Source organism: Chiloscyllium punctatum, chromosome 5, assembly GCF_047496795.1.
Source record: "Chiloscyllium punctatum isolate Juve2018m chromosome 5, sChiPun1.3, whole genome shotgun sequence".
NCBI classification, from domain to species: domain Eukaryota; kingdom Metazoa; phylum Chordata; class Chondrichthyes; order Orectolobiformes; family Hemiscylliidae; genus Chiloscyllium; species Chiloscyllium punctatum.
This window is the reverse complement of record NC_092743.1, coordinates 31,506,981-31,528,195: the sequence shown is the minus strand read 5'-3', so window position 1 is coordinate 31,528,195 and position 21,215 is coordinate 31,506,981. Positions and strand designations below refer to the sequence as shown.

General features: G+C 41.7%; 1 protein-coding gene across 1 annotated transcript in view; it reads right to left on the bottom strand.

Moving 5' to 3' along the window:
• Window positions 1-12,104: 12,104 nt before the first annotated feature.
• The window catches only part of LOC140476960 (CMP-N-acetylneuraminate-beta-galactosamide-alpha-2,3-sialyltransferase 1-like), a 95,774-nt gene continuing 86,663 nt past the window's right edge, over window positions 12,105-21,215 (bottom strand). Inside the window, exon 7 of the mRNA XM_072569986.1 lies at window positions 12,105-20,551. Coding sequence (XP_072426087.1) covers window positions 20,378-20,551 — 174 coding nt within the window. The 3' untranslated portion in view covers window positions 12,105-20,377. The remainder of the gene's footprint in view (window positions 20,552-21,215) is intronic.

Genomic DNA, 21,215 nt, shown 5'->3' with positions numbered 1-21,215 from the left:
ACCTGTTCTGAGCCAAATGTTTCATTGTAAATTCTCCAGCACTCGGTGTGCTTGTCAAGTCCTTTACTCTCTTAAAGGTACAGTACACTTCTACACCTACAAAGCAGGAAGAAGTGTCATTGGAAAGTTTGATTTAGCAATTTGGGTAACAAAATAATCAACCACATGACTGGAATAAAGGATCAATTGATGCAGAAGATCTAACTACCCACCTTTATGACTGTAAATTGGACATCTGGCCAATATTAATAGTGGCAGAGAATAGAGTAAATGATTGATCTGCAGGTACTGGGCCTCCTCCATCGCCACTCCCTCACCACCCGATGCCTGGAGGAAGAGCGCCTCATCTTCCGCCTCGGAACACTTCAACCCCGTGGCATCATGTGGATTTCACCAGTTTCCTCATTTCCCCTTCCCCCAACTCACCCCAACTCCAACCTTCCAGTTCAGCACCGCCATCATGACCTGACCTACCTGCCTATCTTCCTTTCCACCTATCCACTCCACCCTCCTCTCTGACTTACCACCTTCATCCCCACCCCCATTCACCCATTGTATTCTTTGCTACCTTCCCCTACCCTCCTCTCTGACCTATCAGCTCCATCCCCACCCCAATTCAACTATTGTACTCTATGCTACTTTCTCCCCACCCCCCTTTCATTTATCTCTCCAATCTGCAGGCGCACTTTCTCTATTCCTGATGAAGGGCTTTTGCCCGAAATGTCGATTTTCCTGCACCTTGGATGCTGCCTGACCTGCTGTGCTTTTCCAGTACCACTCTGATCTAAACTCTGGTTTCCAGCATCTGCAGTCCTTGTTTTTACCTACTTTTGGCCTTTTGGCCAAGGGAGTGTAAGGAGGGCTGTTAGGTGGAAATTTGGAAATGACATGAGTTAACCTGTCTCCGAAAGGCAAGTTACAACACAGGTAAACTCTCCTGCTTAATTTAAACCAGCAACACAGAAGAGATTTATCCCATGCAGTAATCTGTAAGAATGAGAGGCCAAGAATTACTTAAAGTAAAAATTAACAACTTTATTTCTTAAAGTACAACATGAAGTTTCAGCTGGGATTGGAATAAGGTAGAGATTTTCAGTTAGCTTCATAAATCATTTAAGACTTATTTTTCACTTATTCGTATTCACAAAAATAGTCAGTTTAAAAGAAAATGAATTAAACCACATAAACACACTCAGAAGGTGATGCAGCAGACAGCGTTTCTGTGGAACAGCCACAGGGCTGATCAAACATTAATCCTGAGGCTTGGTTTGGAAATTGGATATCAGGATGGACCCATGCCATTCTGAGAAAGACAAAGCAATAGGGAGGTTTGGGAATGAGAGGATGATACCTGGCAAGGTAGGAAGCGATGAAACCTGGAGTAACAGGTGCCTTTGGAACTCATACAAATAAAATACAAGATGTTTGTCGAAAACAGACCATTTCAGAATTTGGGTAATGTACTGTCTATGTGATTTACGATGAATAAATATCTGATGAGTTCTTGTTGAGTTCGGGTGCTACCTCAGAATCTTTGCTGAATTAGACTCTCCCAATGTTGGCTTGATGACCTGTATGTCAAGGCTGCTGAGATTATTTGGTAAACTAATTTCCCACAACAACAATTAGTCTGTTCTAACCTTCCATGAGATCATGGCTGATGTGATCATCCTCAATTCCATTTTCTTGATTTATCCACATAACCCTTGATTTCCTTGCTGAATAAATTCTCTATCAGCTTTGAATAAATGTAATAACCCAAGCTCTACAATTTTTCTGGGAAAGAATTCCACAGATTTTGGATCTTCTTAGAGAAGAAATTCCTTCTCATATCTGCTTTATAAATGAAAGCTTTTACTTTTGAGATTATGCCCTCAGATCTCTCACAAGGAGAAGATACCTTTCTACATTAATCTTGTCAAGTGCCTTAAGCCTCTTTTATCGTGCAATGAAGTCACGTCTCATTCTTCAAAACTGTGGGTGGGGAGGGCGGGGGTAAAGGGCCGAGTTACACATCCTCCCCTTCCAAGACAATCCCGCAATTCCCGGTGTCAACCTAATGAACCTTCTCTAGACTACATCCAATGCCAATATATCCTTTCCTCAATAAGGAGACAAAAGCTATTCACAGTATTCCAGAGGTGATTTGTTTTAGATCCTCGTATAGATTTGGTAAATTTCCCTATTGTTATATTTCATTCCCTTCGAATGAAAGCATTCCAATTGCCTATTACTATTGAACTCGTATGCTAGATATATGTGATCAATTGAGGAATGTGTCCAAATAATGCTGTACCATAAGGTCTAGCAGAAGTAGTAGGCCATGCAGTCCATCAAATCTGCTCCACCACTCAATGCAGTCATGGCCGATCTGATAATTCTCAAATCCACTTTCCTGCCTATTCCCCATAACCATTGATTCCTTCAGTGAGTAAAAAAATCTGTCATTCTCAGCTTTGAATAGACTTAACAATGTAGGCTCCACAGCCCTCTGTAGTAAAGAATTCCACAGATTCACAGCTCTCTGACAGAATAAGTTTCTTCTTATTTCTGTTATAAATGTACAATTCCTTAAGTTGTGATCATGCTCTGTGGTTTAACACTCTTCACAAGGGGAAACAACCTTTTACATTTTCCCTGTTTCAATAAGGTTGCCTCTCACTCTGTACTCCAATGAGTACAGGCCAGATCTGCTCAATTCCTCATAAGAGAATCTCTCCTTACTCAGTATCAGCCTGGCTAACCTTCACTGAACTGTCTCCAATTCACTATATATTTCCTTAAATAAGAGGATCATGGTTAACCATAGTAGGCTTAACCCCTCTTAGAATCTTTGTCTTCACTGAGATATTTCTTTGTTGTGAGTCATGAACTATTATTCTTAATTGCCTACAATTGTTCCTGAACTGTCTTTCCTACTAAACCCCTTACTGGTTCTATCTACTTTCGTAACGCTGCCTTCATTCCTTTTGAATGATCCTTATTTAAGTTAAACATAGTTGGTTCTGACCCAGGTTACTCTGTTTGAAATCTTATGAAAATTATGAAATCCTTCACTCTGCAATTATTTATTAAACCTACCAGATCCACATCATTTGCTGCCTGGTGAGCTGGTACACAAATCATCCCTTATCCATGCAGCCTACTTGCAACTGGTGACCGACTATATGTCAGTCCAAACTCAATAAAATGTATAGTCTCAGTGTCGAGGATGATTGTGAGCATCAGATCAAGTGACTGGATCAGTGTCCTTCTTTACTCTTGGTTTTCTGCAGCTGTACAGGTGGCAATGTCTGAAAGCAGAAAATCAGGAAGGAATGGTTGCTGTGAGGATGGGGTGGAAGCAAGAAAGAGGTCCATAGTCATGTTACCAGATAGCAGGAAAAGGATGGGATGTGAGATGAGGAGAATATAGTCAAGAATGGCATCATATCCAAAACTTCTCAGTGATTTCAGGTGACTTGAGTTTTTCCACAGTCAGGACCAGTTAACTCATCTACCTTAGCATCATTTGCTCCACGGGTAAAAGTGAATAGTGTACGCATTGGATGCTGATCCAGCTCAGAAATCATCAACCTGGAGTGGAAGCATGTCATTGTTGGTCCTAAGGGGTTTCATACAAAAGAAGACCATATCACTAAGAGCCTGCATTATTTTTACAATCTCCCCATCCAGAGCTGTTAGGATCAGGCGTAATTCTCAACTAATTTCCCTCAAAGTTAAAAATCACGCAACACCACGTTATAGTTCAACAGGTTTAATTGGAAGCACTAGTTTTCGGAGCACTGCTCCTTCATTAGGCTAGAAGGAGCTAAACTTTAGGATAAATAATTTGTACCTGCAGAATCCCGTCCAAGGGAAGAAAGTTAAAAAAAATCACAACACCAGGTATAGTCCAACAGGTTTATTTGGAAGCACCAGCTTTCGGAGCACTGTCCTTTCATCAGGTAGTTGTCTCTGAAAGCTAGTGCTTCCAAATAAACCAGTTGGACTATAACCTGATTTTTGTCTTGCTTTGTCAGGACATTTGATAAAAGTAAAGTCTCCATAGCACTTCTGGACTATAAGGCTGCTCTCTCATTAGAGTCAGACAAATTGTTGTGGATTAATCTGAAAGTCATCACCCCTTAGGCAAGGGGAAAAATTGAGAAGGAGAACCTTCATGCTGATCGCACCAGTGCAGGAAATCAACCCAAGCTGCTGGAATCACTTTGCAGTGCAAACAAGGTGCCCAGCCAAGACTAAAAATAAAGATAACAAAACTGATGACAGTGCTGATTGGTTGGCATGTGTAACTCTAATTGATTGGGTGTTGTCATGGAGAATGCAGCAATAAATCATAGACAGTTATAATCGCTCATCAGTAATTATAAGAATCATCCTGGGAAATGATCCAGTGAATGACTGTCACATATTCTTTCTGTATACAAAGAACAGAGCCCTAAGTATTCATATATGTAGCTTCTACAAGTGCACCCCAGCATTGTGACTTTTGGTGTTTACTCTTTATTAACAATTCCACATGGATGTGAAGAGAGCTGGTCATTCCCGTCTTAAGAAGAAAGCAGATTGCTGTGGGTTTCACCAAAATGTAACTTTTAAGTTAATGTCTCCATTTGTGTTAGTCCTTATTTCTTGCAAGCCACCTTTGCATTGAACACGGGAGTTGAATTGACTAGCAGCAATCAAATAGATTGTAAACATTTCCATTTATACTTGAATGAGAAAAAATCAGTGTGCGTCAAAATTATAACTTGGAAGAAGGAAGTGTGGTGACATTAAAAATATTTTGCATATGTCTATATTTTCCCACAACAAGATGTGAATTTCAACTTCAGTTCAAGGAAGAGCAACTCAGGTCTCAAAGCAGCATGCTCAGCTTAAATAAAAGCAGTGACAGATCCCTGGTGAAAGAGCTGTCTAAAGTAGATTGGGAAAACGAATTTGGGGAAAGTCACTGGATGAGCAGGAAATGAGCTTCATAATGAGAATACCCAATTAAAATCTGAGCGACACAATGTGGCTAAAACTAGTGGTCGGCCGGAAGTTTAGAAATTATTTTAGGAACCAGCAGCAAATGATGAGAAAGCTAAGAAAACATGCAGAAAACTGGTTATGAAAGTAATAGATGCAGGAGCATCTACAGGTATAAAAAAGAGAGAGGAACATAAGTGATTGTGGGACTCTTGGACATTGCAACCTGGGAATTGATAATGGGAAACAGGGAATGACAGATAATTTAAACCAATATTTTGCATTCGTTGACAGACACGTCACCAGGACCAGATGGCCTCCATCAAAGGGTTTTAAAGAAAGGATGCAGAAATAGTAGAGAAATTGGCTCACTGCATTCTATACCTCACTGCCTTCCAGAAGAGTTTCAGAAACTGAAAAACTGCTACAAAAACAGAAATTGCAAGACAAACTTAGCAGGTCCAGCACTATCCGTGGAGAGAAAGAAGAGCTAATGATGTGAGATCACTGACCCTTCTTCGGAACTGTTCTTGCTCTTTAGCTACAGGTGAGGTCACAGAAGACTGAAGACTAGCCAATGTTGTTCCTTTGTTATAGAGGAGCATCAGGGATAATCCAGGAAAGTATAGGCACCTTATAGGAATCTTAAAACATTGATAAGAAACATTATTGGAGAAGATTCTTAGATATAGTATTTACATACATGGCTTCATAGGGTGGGGGGGATCTTGTCTCACAAACCTGATTGAGTTTTTTTCAGGAAGTGATGAAGATGATTGATGATGGTAGGGCAGTGGATGTTGGCTACATGGGCTTCACTAAACTATTTGACAATGTCTGTCATGGTAAATTGGCCCAGAAGATTAAGTCAAATGGGATCTATGGTAAGTTGGCAATTTGGATACAAAATTTGCTTTGTCATAGAAGACAGAGGGAGTTGTGGAGGGGTGTTTTTCTGACTGGAGGTCTGTAATCATGGTGTTCTTCAAGGATCAGTGCTGGGACCTCTATTGTTTGTAATATATATAATGATTTAAATGAAAATGTAAGTGTTCTGGTCATTAAGTTTGCAAGCAATATGAACATTGGCACAGTTGTCGATAGAGAGGACGTTTATCAAGGGAAATGTCAGAATAGAGCTCAGTTGTAAAGTTGGCTGCAGAAATTGCAGATAGAGATTAACCAATATAAGTGTGAAATAATGCATTTGGGAGATCAAATGCAAGAGGAAATTATACAATTTACAGCAAAATTCTTAGGAGAATTTATATGTAGAGGAATCTTGGGGTGTAAGGCCAAAGCTCCCTAAAAGTGGCAACACAAGTGAATAAGGTAGTAAAGAAGGTGTGCAGTATATTTGCTTTTATCAGTCAGGGCATTGAGTATAAATGTTGTCAAGACTAGAGTGGTGCTGGAAAATTCCTGATGAAGGGCTTTAGCGCGAGACGTTGATTTTCCTGCTCCTCGGATGTTGCCTGACCTGCTGTGCTTTTCCAGCACCACTCTAATCTTGACTCTAATCTCCAGCGTCTGCAGTACCTACTTCTGATGCATAAATCAAGTCATGTTGCAGATGTATAGCACTTTAATTAGGCCACATTTGGACTATTCGTGTGCAGTCCTGGTCCCCGGACTGAGAAGGCTTTGGAGAGGGTATGGAAAGAGGCTTATCAGAATACTGTATGGATTGGAATGTATTAGCTATAAGGAGAGATTGGACTTTGACATTTTCCTAGAGCTTAGAGGGGCAACCTGATAGAATTTTTTAAAACTGAGAGGCACGTATAGGTTAGATAGTTGGAGACTTTTTCCCAGGATGGAGAAGTCAAATACTGGGGGGAGATATGTTTAAGGTGAGAGGGTGGAAGTTTAAGGGAGATGTTTGAGCAAAGCTTTTTGCACAGAAGGTGTTAGGTCCCATAAATGCACTGCCAGGGGAGGTGGTAGAAGTAGATGCTCCAACCACACTTAAGAGGCATTTAGATAGACCCATGAATAGGCAGGAATAGAAGAATATGGTCCATGTGCCACTAGATAGGATTAATTTAGAATAGTATAATGACCGGCATGAATATGGTGGGCCGAAGGGCCTATTCATGTACTGTATAGGCATAAAGGTCTACAGTATCGAAAAACACCCTCCAGCTCAGTATGTGCTGGTCAAAAACAACCAACTAATTATTCTAATCCCATTCTATGTCTTGGCATCACAAATGTACATCTAAATACTTCTTAAATGTTCAAAGATTTCTGCCACAACCTCTCTTACAGGCAGCGAGTTCTAGATTCCCACCACCCTCTGGGTGAAAAAGTCTTTTCTGTCTCAATCTTCTTTAAATCTCTTGTCCCTTACTTTAAATCCATGCGCCTCCACGTTGATCCTTCCATCAATTTCTTCCCTATAGTCAGGGGTAAATGTAGAGAAATGGGAATGGGTTTGGGTGAGATATTCTTCGGAGGGTCGGTGTGGACTTGTTGGGCTGAAGGGCCTGTTTCCACATTGTAGGTTTTCTATGATATCTAGGAGAAAGTGAGGACTGCAGATGCTGGAGATCAGAGCTGAAAAATGTGTTGCTGGAAAAGCGCAGCAGGTCAGGCAGCATCCAAGGAGCAGGAGAATCGATGTTTCGGGCATGAGCCCTTCTTCAGGAATGAGGAAAGTGTGCCAAGCAGGCTAAGATAAAAGGTAGGGAGGAGGGACTTAGTGGAGGGGCGTTGGAAATGCGATAGGTGGAAGGACATTAAAGTGAGGGTGATAAGGTGAGGGTAATAGGCCAGATGGGGGTGGGAGCGGAGAGGTCAGGAAGAAGATTGCCCTGCAATCTTCTTCCTGACCTCTCTGCCCCCACTCCCACTACGGCCTATCACCCTCACCATAACCTCCTTCCACCTATCGCTTTTCCAACGGCCCTCCCCCAAGTCCCTCCTCCCTACCGTTTATCTTAGCCTGCTTTCTATGTTATCTACCCTATTTATGCTCCTCATAATTTAAACACCTCAATCATTGCCCCATTCAGGTTCCTCTGCTCTAAGAGAAATGACCTCAGTCTATCCAATCTGTTTTCATAACTAAAACTCTCCAACCTGGGAAACATCCTGGTAAATCTCCTTTGCGCCCTCTTGTGCAATCACATCCCTCCTATCATGTGGATCCCAGAACTGTAGACAATGCTCCAGCTGTGGCCGAACCAACCTTTTATAGTTTCAGCATAACCTACCTGCCCTTAATCACTATGCTTTGGCCAATAAAGGATAGTATTCCTCTACCTTCTTAAGGATTTTACTTACCTGTCTTGCTATCTTAAGGGGCCAGTGGATATGGATACCAAGGTACTCTGATTCTTGCTGTTTCCAGGGTTATCAAGTATTCCCTTGCCTTCTTCGTCCCTCACAAGTGCATTGTCTCACACTTATCCAGATTGAATTCCATTTGCCACTGATCAGCCCATATGACCCGGACCCCTTCTGTACAACATCCTCAGGAGAATTCATACTCTCAACAAACAGTATTTCAACTCCATCTCAAACATCAAAAACTGTAAGTACAACAAACTTTTATCTACCCACCTCCATAACCAGTACTCCTCAAACATTCCAGTATATTCTCCCGGACTCTGGAACTGCTCGGATGTCATCAGCCATGCGGCTGGTGCAGCTGCCACCCCCATGCTGATTGATGATGTCACTTCCATACCCATCATGGCCACTCCCACAGCCACTTTTGCCCCTCCCAATTCCTCATGCACCACACGTGACATCACTTCCGCCCCGACATCATCGCTGATGTCACATGCTCAGTGACTTCCGCCCCTCCAATGCCGTGTTTGCCATTCTGCCCCCACCAAGCCACTCACCTGTGTTCTGCTGACACCCCCCCCCCCAAATATCCCACTGTCACCATCCCCAGCCCCCAGAATCCTGAGGGGAAGACCATCCCAGCTCATGACTCCACCCCCATTCCCCCCACCACCACACCCACTTCAGCTACAGGTCCCGCCCCCACTCCCAGGTCCACACCCACACCAGATCACAGCTCCCAGCCCTGCCGAGTTTTCACCATCCCCCCAGACCTCCCCCTCACTGAGGACGAACGATCAGTCCTCAGCAGAGGACTCACCTTCATCCCCCTCTGTCCACACATCAATGAATTTAATACACACCCGTGACGTCGAACAATTCTTCCGTTGCCTCCGCCGCTGAGCTTACTTTCACAATCAGGACTCCCGCCCATCTTCCGAGGACCCCTTCGTCCACCTCCAACACACTGCATCCACCTGGACACCCCACGCTGGCCTATTACCCACCCTCGACCTCTTCATTTCCAGCTGCCGCCGGGACATTAACCGCCTCAAGCTGTCTACCCCCCTCCCCCACTCCAACCTCTCACCCTCACAACGCGCAGCCCTCCAATTCCTCTGCTCCAATCCCAATCTCATCATCAAGCCAGCAGATAAAGGGGGGGCAGTGATAGTCTAGAGCACTGACCTCTACACCTCTGAAGCAAAACGCCAACTCGAGGACACCTCTTCCTACTGCCACCTCAACCATGACCCCACCCACCATCACCAAACCATCACCTCCCAGACCATATAGAACATCATCACCTCAGGGGATCTCCCATCCACAGCTTCCGACCTCATAGTCCGGGAACCCGCACTGCCTGGTTCTACCTCCTTCCCAAGATCCACAAGCCTGACCACCCTGGCCAGCCCATTGTCTCAGCATGCTCCTGCCCCACTGAACTCATTTCTACCTACCTTGACACTGTCCTATCCGCCCTGGTCCAGGAACTCCCCACATACGTTTGAGACACCACCCACGCCCTCCACCTCCTCCAAGACTTCCGTTTCCCCGGCCCACAATGCCTCATCTTCACCATTGATATCTAAACCCTCTACACCTCCATCCGCCATGACCAGGGCCTCCAAGCCCTCTGGTTCTTCCTCTCCCGATGTCCCTAACAGTACCCTTCCACCGATACTCTCATTCATTTAGCCGAACTGGTCCTCACCCTTAACCATTTCCCCTTCGAGTCCTCCCACTTCCTCAAGACCAAAGGAGTAGCCATGGGGACACGTATGGGCCCCCACTATGCCTGTCTCTTTATTGGCTCTGTAGAACAGTCGATCTTCCGTAATTACACTGGCACCACTCCCCACCTCTTCTTCCGCTACATTGATGACTGCATTGGCACCACCTCATGCTCTCGCGAGGAGGTTGAGCAATTCATCAACTTCACCAACACATTCCACCCTTATCTTAAATTTACTTGGACCATCTCTGACATCTCCCTCCCATTCCTGGACCTCTCCATCTCCATTAATGACGACTGACTTGATACCGACATTTTATACAAACCTGAATCCCACAGCTACCTGGATTACACCTCTTCCCACCCTACCTCCTGCAAAAATGCCAGCCCGGATTCCCAATTCCTCTGCCATATCTGCTCCCAGGAGGAACAGTTCCACCACAGAACACACCAGATGGCCTCCTTCTTTAGAGACCGCAATTTCCCTTCCCATATGGTTAAACATGCCCTCCAACGCATCACGTCCACATCCCGCACCTCCTCCCTCAGACCCCACCCCTCCAACCGTAACAAGGACAGAACGCCCCTGGTGCTCACCTTCCACCCTACCAACCTTCGCATAAACCAAATCATCCGTCGACATTTCTGCCACCTCCAAACAGACCCCACCACCAGGGATATATTTCCCTCCCCACCCCTTTCTGCCTTCCGCAAAGACTGTTCCCTCCGTGACTACCTGGTCAGGTCCACGCCCGCCTACAACCCAGCCTCCCATCCTGGCTCCTTCCCCTGCCACCGCAGGAATTGCAAAACCTGCACCCACACCTCCTCCCTCACCTCCATCCAAGGCCCCAAAGGAGCCTTCCACATCCATCAAAGTTTTACCTGCACATCCACCAATATCATTTATTGTATCCGTTGTTCCCGATGCGGTGTCCTCTACATTGGGGAGACTGGACGCCTCCTAGCAGAGCGTTTTAGGGAACATCTCCGGGACACCTGCACCTATCAACTACACCGCCCTGTGGCCCAACATTTCAACTCCTCCTCCCACTCTGCTGAGGACATGGAGGTCCTGGGCCTCCTTTACCGCCGCTCCCTCACCACCAGACACTTGGAGGAAGAACGCCTCATCTTCCGCCTCGGAACACTTCAACCTCAGGACATCAATGTGGACTTCAACAATTTCTTCATTTCCCCTTGCCCCACCTCACCCTAGTTCCAAACTTCCAGCTCAGCACTGATCCCATGACTTGTCCTACCTGCCTATCCTCTTTTCCACCTATCCACTCCACCCTCCCCCCGACCTATCACCTTCATCCCTACCCCCACTCACCTATTTTACTTTATGCTACCTTCTCCCCACCCCCACCCTCCTCTCACTTATCTCTCCACCCTTCAGGCTCTCTGCCTGTATTCCTGATAAAGGACTTTTGCCCGAAACATCGATTTTACTGCTCCTCGGATACTGCCTGAACTGCTATGCTCTTCCAGCACCACTAATTCAGAAGCCCATATGACCAGCCCATCTGTCTTATGAGAAGAGGTTAAGCCTGTACTCACTGCAGTTTAAAACAATAAGACAATCTTATTTAAACAAGGTTCTTAAAGGACTTGACAGCCTAAATGCAGATATGTTGTTCCTCTTGTGGGTAAGTCGAGGGATCTGATAGCACAATTTCAGAACAAAGGGTTAAGACAGAGATGAGGAGGAATTTCTTGTCTGAGAGGATTGTGAATTTGTTGACTTCTTTACCTCCATGGAGAGTTATGGAGGCTGGGTCAGTAGGTATAGTCAAGGTTGAGATATATAGGTCTTTCAGCAGTGAGAGAACCAAGGGTTACTGGGAAAAAAACAGGAAAGTGGAGTTAAGCACTATCAGATCAGTTACGATCTTATTGTAAGTGAAGTAGACTTGAATGGTTTTGTTCTGCATTTTCATCTTATGGTCTTCTGTCACAACAGGAATATGCACTATTGGAACTGTAGGCTGGTTATTAATTACACTTATCACTATGACTAAGTTGATTTTACAAATATACTCCTGGATACAAGGGAAGGGAAGCAAGAGTTCAAGAGGCCAAAAAAAGTTCACAATAACTTTCAATAAGATTTTATTGGAATTAATCATACCCCATAATCAGAAACACATTTTAGAAATATAAGACATGATTTATTTTCATTGACAACATGAGTATACAACATCTTGTAATACATAAGGAAGAAACCTGGCTGACTTTGAATTCGAAATTTGGCAACAATCAAATGATCTGCCAAAGACAGACTGGAGAATCATTGGCACAGCTAGTGTTTTGAAAATGAATGTTGTGTAGGTAGGGGATAATTTCCAGGCATGCCTTTACACAATCGAAGTATAAATTAGAAGATCACTTGTATGCTGCTCACAACCACCGCTTATACCCACTATTTGGGTTAGGACTAGGTATTTAATCAATACCTATGAATTGAAAGTCACAGGCACTATTTCCATGATTTCCTGCTTGATAGATTCCATCATTGGTATGTTCTTAGAAAATTACCTCCAGTGTTTAAACGTACCCCATGTCAGAATGGTTACTCACAAACATTTTCCCCTCCTGCCCTCCTTCACCAAAGGCACTAACTCCTAACAGAGGTACATACTGGTGGCAACACATTAAGCAGCCAGTATTTGGACACTACTTGGGTACCTTGTATTCATCTTCTTTCAGGGAAGTTTCACTGCACAACAAACAGAATCAGTAATTTCAGCTGTTAATAATTTTCATTCCTTTTCTCTCCCTAGCTCAGTACAATACTCAGAATGCTGGTCTCCACCTCTGTTTGGAGGTTATTACCCATTACAAACAACCAAAAGCTGGCACCCTGTGTGAAAGGCGTACCTGTTTGTGTTTCAGGTCTTCCCTGATCATTGCCAACAGCTTATGATGTCACAGGAAGACGCACAGCTCTTTGTCAAATTAAAATAACCTGATTTAATCAATATATCCTTCAAAGAGTCAAACAGTGAATGCTGAAAATAAATACACAGACTGTAGCCTAATAAGTATTCCCCTAACCAGCATTATGACGAATAACACTTTATTAAATATGATACAATTTCAGTAATTTGTATCATTGATAGAAATAAAATTGATCTTGTAAACCTAAACTGCCAGGAATTTCAAAATATTCACTTACCCATCAATTAACATTAAAAAAAATTATCCTGTAAAATATCCATGTCAAATATGGACACAGATTTTCTTAAGAGACAACAACAAATATGAATATTGAAAATGATTCACTCAGAGGATGGAAGAAAGAATAGGCGAATTTCTCTTTTTCTTGTTCATTCTCAGGATGTGGGCTATGCTGCTAAGGCTGGCATTGATTGTCAGTTACTCTGAATAAGCACTGCTAGACCTTCTGCTTGAGCTGAGTAGCTTGCTAAGGCATTTCAGAGGATAGTTCCTAACAACCACATGGGAGCCACATAAGGGCCTGGCTAATAACAAAAGAAAATTTCTTTCCCCAAAGGACTTGGGCGAACAGCTTCAGCCTTTTCATAAAATCATAAAAGCCTTACACTGTGGAAGCAGGCCTTTCAGCCTATCAAGTCCACACCGACCCTCCGAGAAGCATGCTGCCCAGACCCATCTTCCTACCTTATCCCTGTAACTCTGCATTAGCCATGGCTAAATCACCAAGTCTGCACATCCCTGGATACTATGGGCAATTTAGCATGGCCAATCCACCTAATCTGCACCATTTTGGAGTGTGGCAGGTAAGCAGAGGATCCATAGGAAATCCATGCAGACACGGGGAGAACGTACAAACTCCACACACACAGTCCCCCAGGTCGCTGGTGCTATGAGGCAGCAGTGCTAACCACTGAGCCACCGCATCACCCCTTTTGCAGCTACCTGTTAACTCAGTGGCATTTCCAGAATATTTTTTCATTGAAAGCAGGAGCAGGAATGCTATTTGATTCTTCAATCCTGTTTCATTATTTGATGAGATCATGCCTGATTTTACTGTGGTTTCAATGTCACTGTTCTCACTGCTCCTCCTTAACCACTGACTTGTGTATCAAAAATCTATCCATGTTATCTTGAGAAAGTTCAATGACCCTGCCTTCATTGCTTTGAAAAGAAAATTGTAAAGACCGATGACTCACTGAGAGAAAATATTTCTTATAATCTGCCTTAAAAGGGAGACCCCTTATTTTTAAATGTATTAATTTATTCTAATCTTATCCTTTCTGTATTCCTCTTAACTAGCTCTCTCAGGATCTTATATTTTTAGTAAGATCATCTCTCATTCTTTGACATTCCAGTCAGTACAGCCCAATGTGTTCAGACAGTCTTCGTACGATCAGCCCAAGAGTGAGTCTAGAGAGCCTTCTCCAAATGGTATCCTTTTTCAAGTAAGGAGATTAAAACTGTGGACAGTAATGCAAATGTATTCTTACACAAGATACAGTAAAACATTCCTACTTCTTAATTTAATTTATTTTGTTGTAAATGCCAGCATTCTTGTGGCCTTCCTAATCACTTGCATCTGCATAACAATTTCTTGGTGATTCATACACCAGGATATGAGCTCTGAATTATTAATATTTGTTACTACGTGCTATTATAATTACTATAGTGGTCAAGATAACATTAATTCCATTTTTGCCTCACTCCAATTATCTCAACTTTCTCATTGACAGGAATACAGATGATGGTTGTCCCTCATACCCAAGTGGTCATTGTTCAGCCTTAACAATGAGCCAACCAAGTGTGTGTGTGGGGAAAGATGAAGGAGCCTGGAAGTGACAGCAAAGATATCCATAGATTGTTTTTCTCACACTATGAAATTGCATCTGGCTGACTGAATTCAGCACAAAATGGCAACGAAGTCCGGTGAAGGCATATAGGTAAGAAAAAGGTACCAAAAAGTGGGATGAGAAGAATTAGAGACCAAAAAGGGGATCTACAAATGGAGGTCATAAGTATTAAATAAGTACTTGACATCTTCCTTTACTGCCAAGTCATATTGAAAAGTTATTGATTTATGGATATCCAAAAGGTTAATAAGTTTGTTTAAATGAAAGGCTTGTCAGTGAATGGAATAAATGGGACAATGATAGCATACATTCAAAGTTGGATGAGTGACAATGAATGGTGAATGTAGTGATGAATAGTTGTTTTCAGACTATTTAATACAATGTTGTTTATAGTGATACCAAATACAAAGACTACTGATTTTTTTCACAATAAGCAGATGAAATTTAATGTCCCATAAATTTTACACAAATAAATCTGAAACATATTTATTTTGGTTAAAAGGTCTTGGTGATGTAATATAGACCAAAGGAGGCAACCTTCAACGAAAACAGCAACTGAGAGACTTGGGGATATATGCAGAAAATATCAGTGGAGGTGTTGATAGGGTTAAAAAAATCATGCCAAAAAGCATACGTAATTCTTAGCTTTATGTGTAGAAGTACAGGATACAGAAATATGGAAGTTATGGTGAATCATTATTAAACAGTGATTTTTCTTATTTATCTGAACGTGTGATGGATGGAATTTCAGTTGGGCTTTTAAAAGGCAATTGCATAAGTATCTCCAAATAAAATTTTTGCAAGGCTAGAGGGCAAGGATAGAGGTTGAAATTGAATGGGGCTGGCTGAATCGCTCTTGCAGATGGGGACCTGACTATTCTACAGTTCTAAGGCATTGATTTATAATTGTCACTAAGTAGTGAATGAAATTTGGCTCCCAGAACATTGTTGAAAATCCCGTTATTCCAATCATTACACAGGAATTTGATTTCAAATGAAAATATAGACATAAAAAAATTCTAATCATAAATTGTTGGAAATGCAAGTGGCTATCACATTATCAAGTTACAAATCAAAAGGTAACTTGTTCATAAGGCGAAGAGGAGATAAAGAGAAATTACTTCTCGCAAAGGGTCATGAATCTGTGGAATTCACTACTCAGAATGTAGTGGGCGATGAGACATTGAGTAAATTTGAAGGAGGACATAGACAGATATTTAATTAGTAACAGTTTGAAAGGTTATGGAGAGCAGGCTGAGAAATTATTAGTCATGATCGTATCTAATGATGGAACAGGCTCAAAAGGAGCTGAATTGCCTACTCCTGCTCTTAGTTCTAATGTTGTTATCCGAATGCGATTAAACAGTGGTGCTGTGGAAAATGGACATTGAATCTGTCTGGTTAGTTTGGCACAGTTTCAAACTTGCAATGAAATCCTGTGCTACAGTGAGGACAGGGAAGGGGAAAACTCTCATTGATGATACCATGAGGTCGTTTCTGAAAATAGGGTGGGACTTATGGACACTTATAAAGGAAATTGACTATTTCCCTGCCACCTGGCTTCATGAATAATTTCATAGGAGCATTAGTCAAGCTCTGTGGTGGTGAATGGCACAAGGTAGCCCAAGGCAAGAGATAAGTAAGGGTTTAAAAAAAATTGTAATCCTTAATTGTTCGTCTCTCCTACTTTTTCTCTCCATCCTCCTAAGTTAAACACTTTCATTCACAACATTATGTAGAACTGGTATTGACATAGAAAGGCACTGAACAAAGTAAAAAGGCATAATACATTATATAATTTCAGAAGTACTTCATTAAAATTATCATCCCATTCACATTTTCAATTCCAGAATTAAAAAAAAACAATCAAAATAAAAGCTAAGCTTCCCATTTTCCTTCCAGAAAGGATATTGGAAAAATCTTAAATATAAAGTTATAGGCATTAGAGTTTCAGTCTCTTGCTACAAAAATGTCTCAAACTTCTCCTCATCAACTTCAGTAGAAATAAAAATCGGGACAGATGTGTGACTGGTGACTGAACTGATATCTAAAGTCTGATATCGAAAATGTGCCCACTTCTCATTATTAGGTACACTTCTTCAGGTGGCAGTGACTTGCTGTTTGGTCACTCCCTTATATTCTTCATGTGTGCGCGAGCAGGCTTTTTACTGCATCGCCAGTAGTGCATTGTATTTCATATTGCAGCAGGGTCTAAATGAACATTGATAATGATCAAAACTCTGTAGATTTTTTTCTCAATCTACCTTATGGGTCAGTAAGACCATTTCCCTTGTCTTTGACACTGTAATGCTGAGATCATCTTTATTCAGCACCAAACAAAGCCCACACTGTCATGGTCTTACAGCCAAGTAATAAGTGACCTAATTTGGAGACTTAACTGCTTCTTAAATTACGTACCACATTCACTTGGTTATACTTTTTAATCGAAAGATGCTAAGACCAAGTAGGAGTCCAAGGTGACACCAGGATCCCAGGCTACAATTCTAATTTCAAACATATATTTTGAGATACAGAGTAGTGAACTATGTGAACAAAATTCAGAATTCCTTTCCCATTAACTATTTTCAAGTCTTCAAAAATTTTGATTCTCGAATCACTGGGCCACTTCAATAAAGTAGTGTTAGTTTAGGATAGAAAAATATTCCTTTGAAAGCCTGCAGTTCATTGAAACTTCGAAAGTCAGATTACTAGCTGGTTGCCATTTACACACACTTAACTGAAAAATTCTGTGCAACAATAGAACCCTTCATTACTCTCTCAGGAGTTATTATTAGTGGCTGCGTCCTTCCATTTCACCAACAAATTTGATAGATACAGTTAATAACTTCCCGGTTTCTAGTTTTGAAGAGTTAACTCCAAATTCCTTGTGACACCCACTGGGGACGTATGAGGTTAGCAAAGTAAGGCTAATAGTGTTATAGATCTAAGTTCAACTTGACCTTGTTAAGAGTATAGGAGTAAGGAGGAGTGAGATAGTAGGAATTAACCCTTCTAACCTCACTTCAAAGTTCACCTTCCATTGTATGATGTAGAATTATAGAGGTATTATCTATGCTTTGACAGTCTTTTCAGGTGAAAATAATCAGCCAAGCATGTATGTATTAATCTTCTGCATAACTCTGCTGGCTTCACACGATAACATGAGAGCAAGCCATTTTAATTGACACACACACACACACACACACACACCCATTAATTTTTAGTCTGCCTATGTAATTGCTTGATGGCTGATTAAACCATGATGCAATAATGCAAGAAGTGCCTTCACTTCTCTGTTTTGCTGTCATGGAAAGCATTTTACAGCTAAGTTTAAGGCAATTTGGTCTTGTCAGATAATTATTTGGTTATGATCTTTTCAAAAGTCCAGTTTTCAGTGTAAGAGGTAGTGTTTTTCAACTTTCATTCTGTCGGTGTTGGAGATTCACCTTTTCAGTTTCATTTCTACTTAAATGCTTAAAATGACATGGAGATGCCCATACACCTCTGTCCCATCAACTGGTCAGTGCATTGGTTGAACGGTGAAGAGACTTGAGAACTTTTCAGAAGAGATGGTGGCTTTGCTGGAGTATAGTTTGACTCAAATTCATGCAGCCATGTTTCATGAATAAGCCTCAATGGAAAGTGCCAGCAAGCTTACTTTACTGAGAGAGCACCACAGCTGAATCCGATCCCATCTTCAGCCAACAGCCACAAGAGTATGCTTTCCAACAGTATAGTGATCAGGAGCAAAAATTCTGGCTGTTTCATTCCCTTACTCGGAGGCAGCAAGTCCAACAGTCGCAGCCATAGTGTTGTTTAAAGTGAGGTCCGTACGGGGATTGAATTCCTGATTTTTCTAGCTATAGAGCCAGATAGAACGATCAAACATAATGAAAATCAATGGCAAGACCAATTCATTGCAGATTTGCTAAAGATCAGGGCAGGGAAGCAGAATCAATTATATATCCCTATCAGCTCAAACAGATATAGTTCTGTACGAAACCTAATCCAATTAAGTACTTCACTGGGTAATATCATAATAAGATCAGTGTCCTTTCAAGATGCTAATATAATGAGATTAAAGGTCACAGACTTTAGTTAAAAACAGCATCTGACATTTTGTTTTGATGATGGGAGTGGCTCGTTATATAAAGTCCAAGATGCGATAATGACTTTCAACACAATTTGTAATAAAATGAGAAAATGTTTTATCCTCAATTTTTCATGAACCACTAACATTTTTTGACAATGAGAAGCTGCATGAGGATTGGTGGGATTTCTTTCACTTGACTCATTTCCTGAATACCATGGTTACTTTCTGGGAAATGGTTCTACGATGCTGAGTAATCTGATTAAGTTCACCCAACTTCAGATCTGGGCAATAGGTATAGCAGGATACTCAATTGTACAGGAATCATGACCTAGTTTTGATTCTGCCCTTACTCAATATCTGCCCCGATGGACACACTGAATTTGAGGCAACTCAGCTGTGATTGAAAGACATACCCAGACTGGGGTTTCTCTTCAATTGCATGGAATGTTGCTTATGATTATTTAACTGAGCACGGGCCAGTGATGGAACTTCAACATTTTCTGAAAAAAGATGCACCTGATGCCATGTTCATCCACTTTGTCATTCTGGACTTTACAGATTTTTGTTTGGCTAAGTTGGACTGAGTGTTGTGCTGACCCCATATCACATTTCGTTAAATGTCAGTCTATAAGATAAACAAGGTCTCATATTTGAATACAACGCAAATTATTTCAAAACATCAATTAGCATTCTTAAATCTTCACAACTCATTTGTAGCCTTCATCAGTCATGTAAAGTGTCCAGCTTTTCCTCTCTATAACTTCATTTATTTACATTTCAAGAATATTCTTGCCACTAATGTCTTTACCATGGGTTGTTGGCTGTCCCAGTCTCTCTCATGTTGATAATCCTGTTGTAATTTGGCCCTAGTGGAAAGCTGTCTACATGATCTGATCACACCTACTGAACTCAGATTTATTTTGACACTTCCTAGGTTTTAATATAGCACACAACAGTCAGGTTCTGTCTATTTCTCACTCCCTAACTGGAGAACTGGTTTTCAGAATAAAACTATGTCGAAAAGTGTGGTGCAGGAAAAGCCCAGCTGTGTCAGGCAGCATCCAAGGAGCAGGAGAGTCGATGTTTCGAACATGAGCTCTTCATCAAGCTCTTCCTCATGAAGAGCAAACTTCAACTCTCCTGCTCCTCGGATGTTGCCTGACTGGCTGTGCCTTTCCAGTACCACACTTTTCAACTCTGATCTCCAGCATCTGCAGTCCTCACATTCTCCCAGATTAAAACTATGGTCAGACATAGTGAATAATTTCAATAGTCTGTCATTGGTAAGGGTTAGAGAGTAGAAGCACTTTGACTTTTCATTTGGCAAATTATAAACAGGAACTAAATTTCTGAGTTTCCAAGGTACTGTCATTTTCTTAGTTCAACAATCCATCATCACAGTAATCACAAAGATATTTACAGATTCATAATGCTTGCCTGGAGCTCACTCACAGTGCTTCAGTGTCAAGTGCCTTTGAATAAATTTATTTTACCAACATCAGCAAGCGTCTTTGTGACGTTGGCTTCAAAATCTCCATCGTGAACTCCTGTTGCTCTGAAGGCTCCTGCACCTGCATTCTTCTCCCAGTAATGATGCCAATGTCCTATGCTGTTGGCTCCAAATCCATAAACGTTCACCTGTACAACAGAGGCAGAACTGATGTTAAAGTAATGCTTCACATGAGAAGGAGGTCCCAGTTTATTCCCATTTTTATCACTCTTACATGGGTAGGACTACCCTCACAAATTGTGGAGTCATTAGATGGCTCACACATAGAGTAATGTCCTCTATCTTTCCAGCAAAGATCACTGGAAAATAAGTCCTGCTCATATTTCAACTTGCTTCCACAGGGGTGCTGAAGCTAATTAGTCCAGTGAGATTAGCAGTCTCAAGTGTATAGAACTGGGATAAAATTCACAACTTCTTCGCAGAATATTAAAGAACCAGGAGTAGGCCAATCAGCCCCTTGAGCTAAGTTAATCACTGAATTAGATCATTGGCAACTCTTTATCTACATTCCATTCCCAAATTAAAACCCAGTCTAATAGTAATCATGTAATTATTGTCATAAAAAACCACCCAGTTCATTAATGCTCTTTAGGGAAGGAAATCTGCCATTCTTACTTGGTCTGGCTAACACGTAACACTAGGCCCACAGAAATGTGGTTGACTCTGAACTGCCCTCTGAATGGGTCTAGCAAGACACTTAGAACAAAGCAATTAGGGATGGGCAGTAAATGCTAATCCAGCCAGGGATGGCCAGATCCCATGAATGAATTAAAAACAAACCTTAATTCCTTG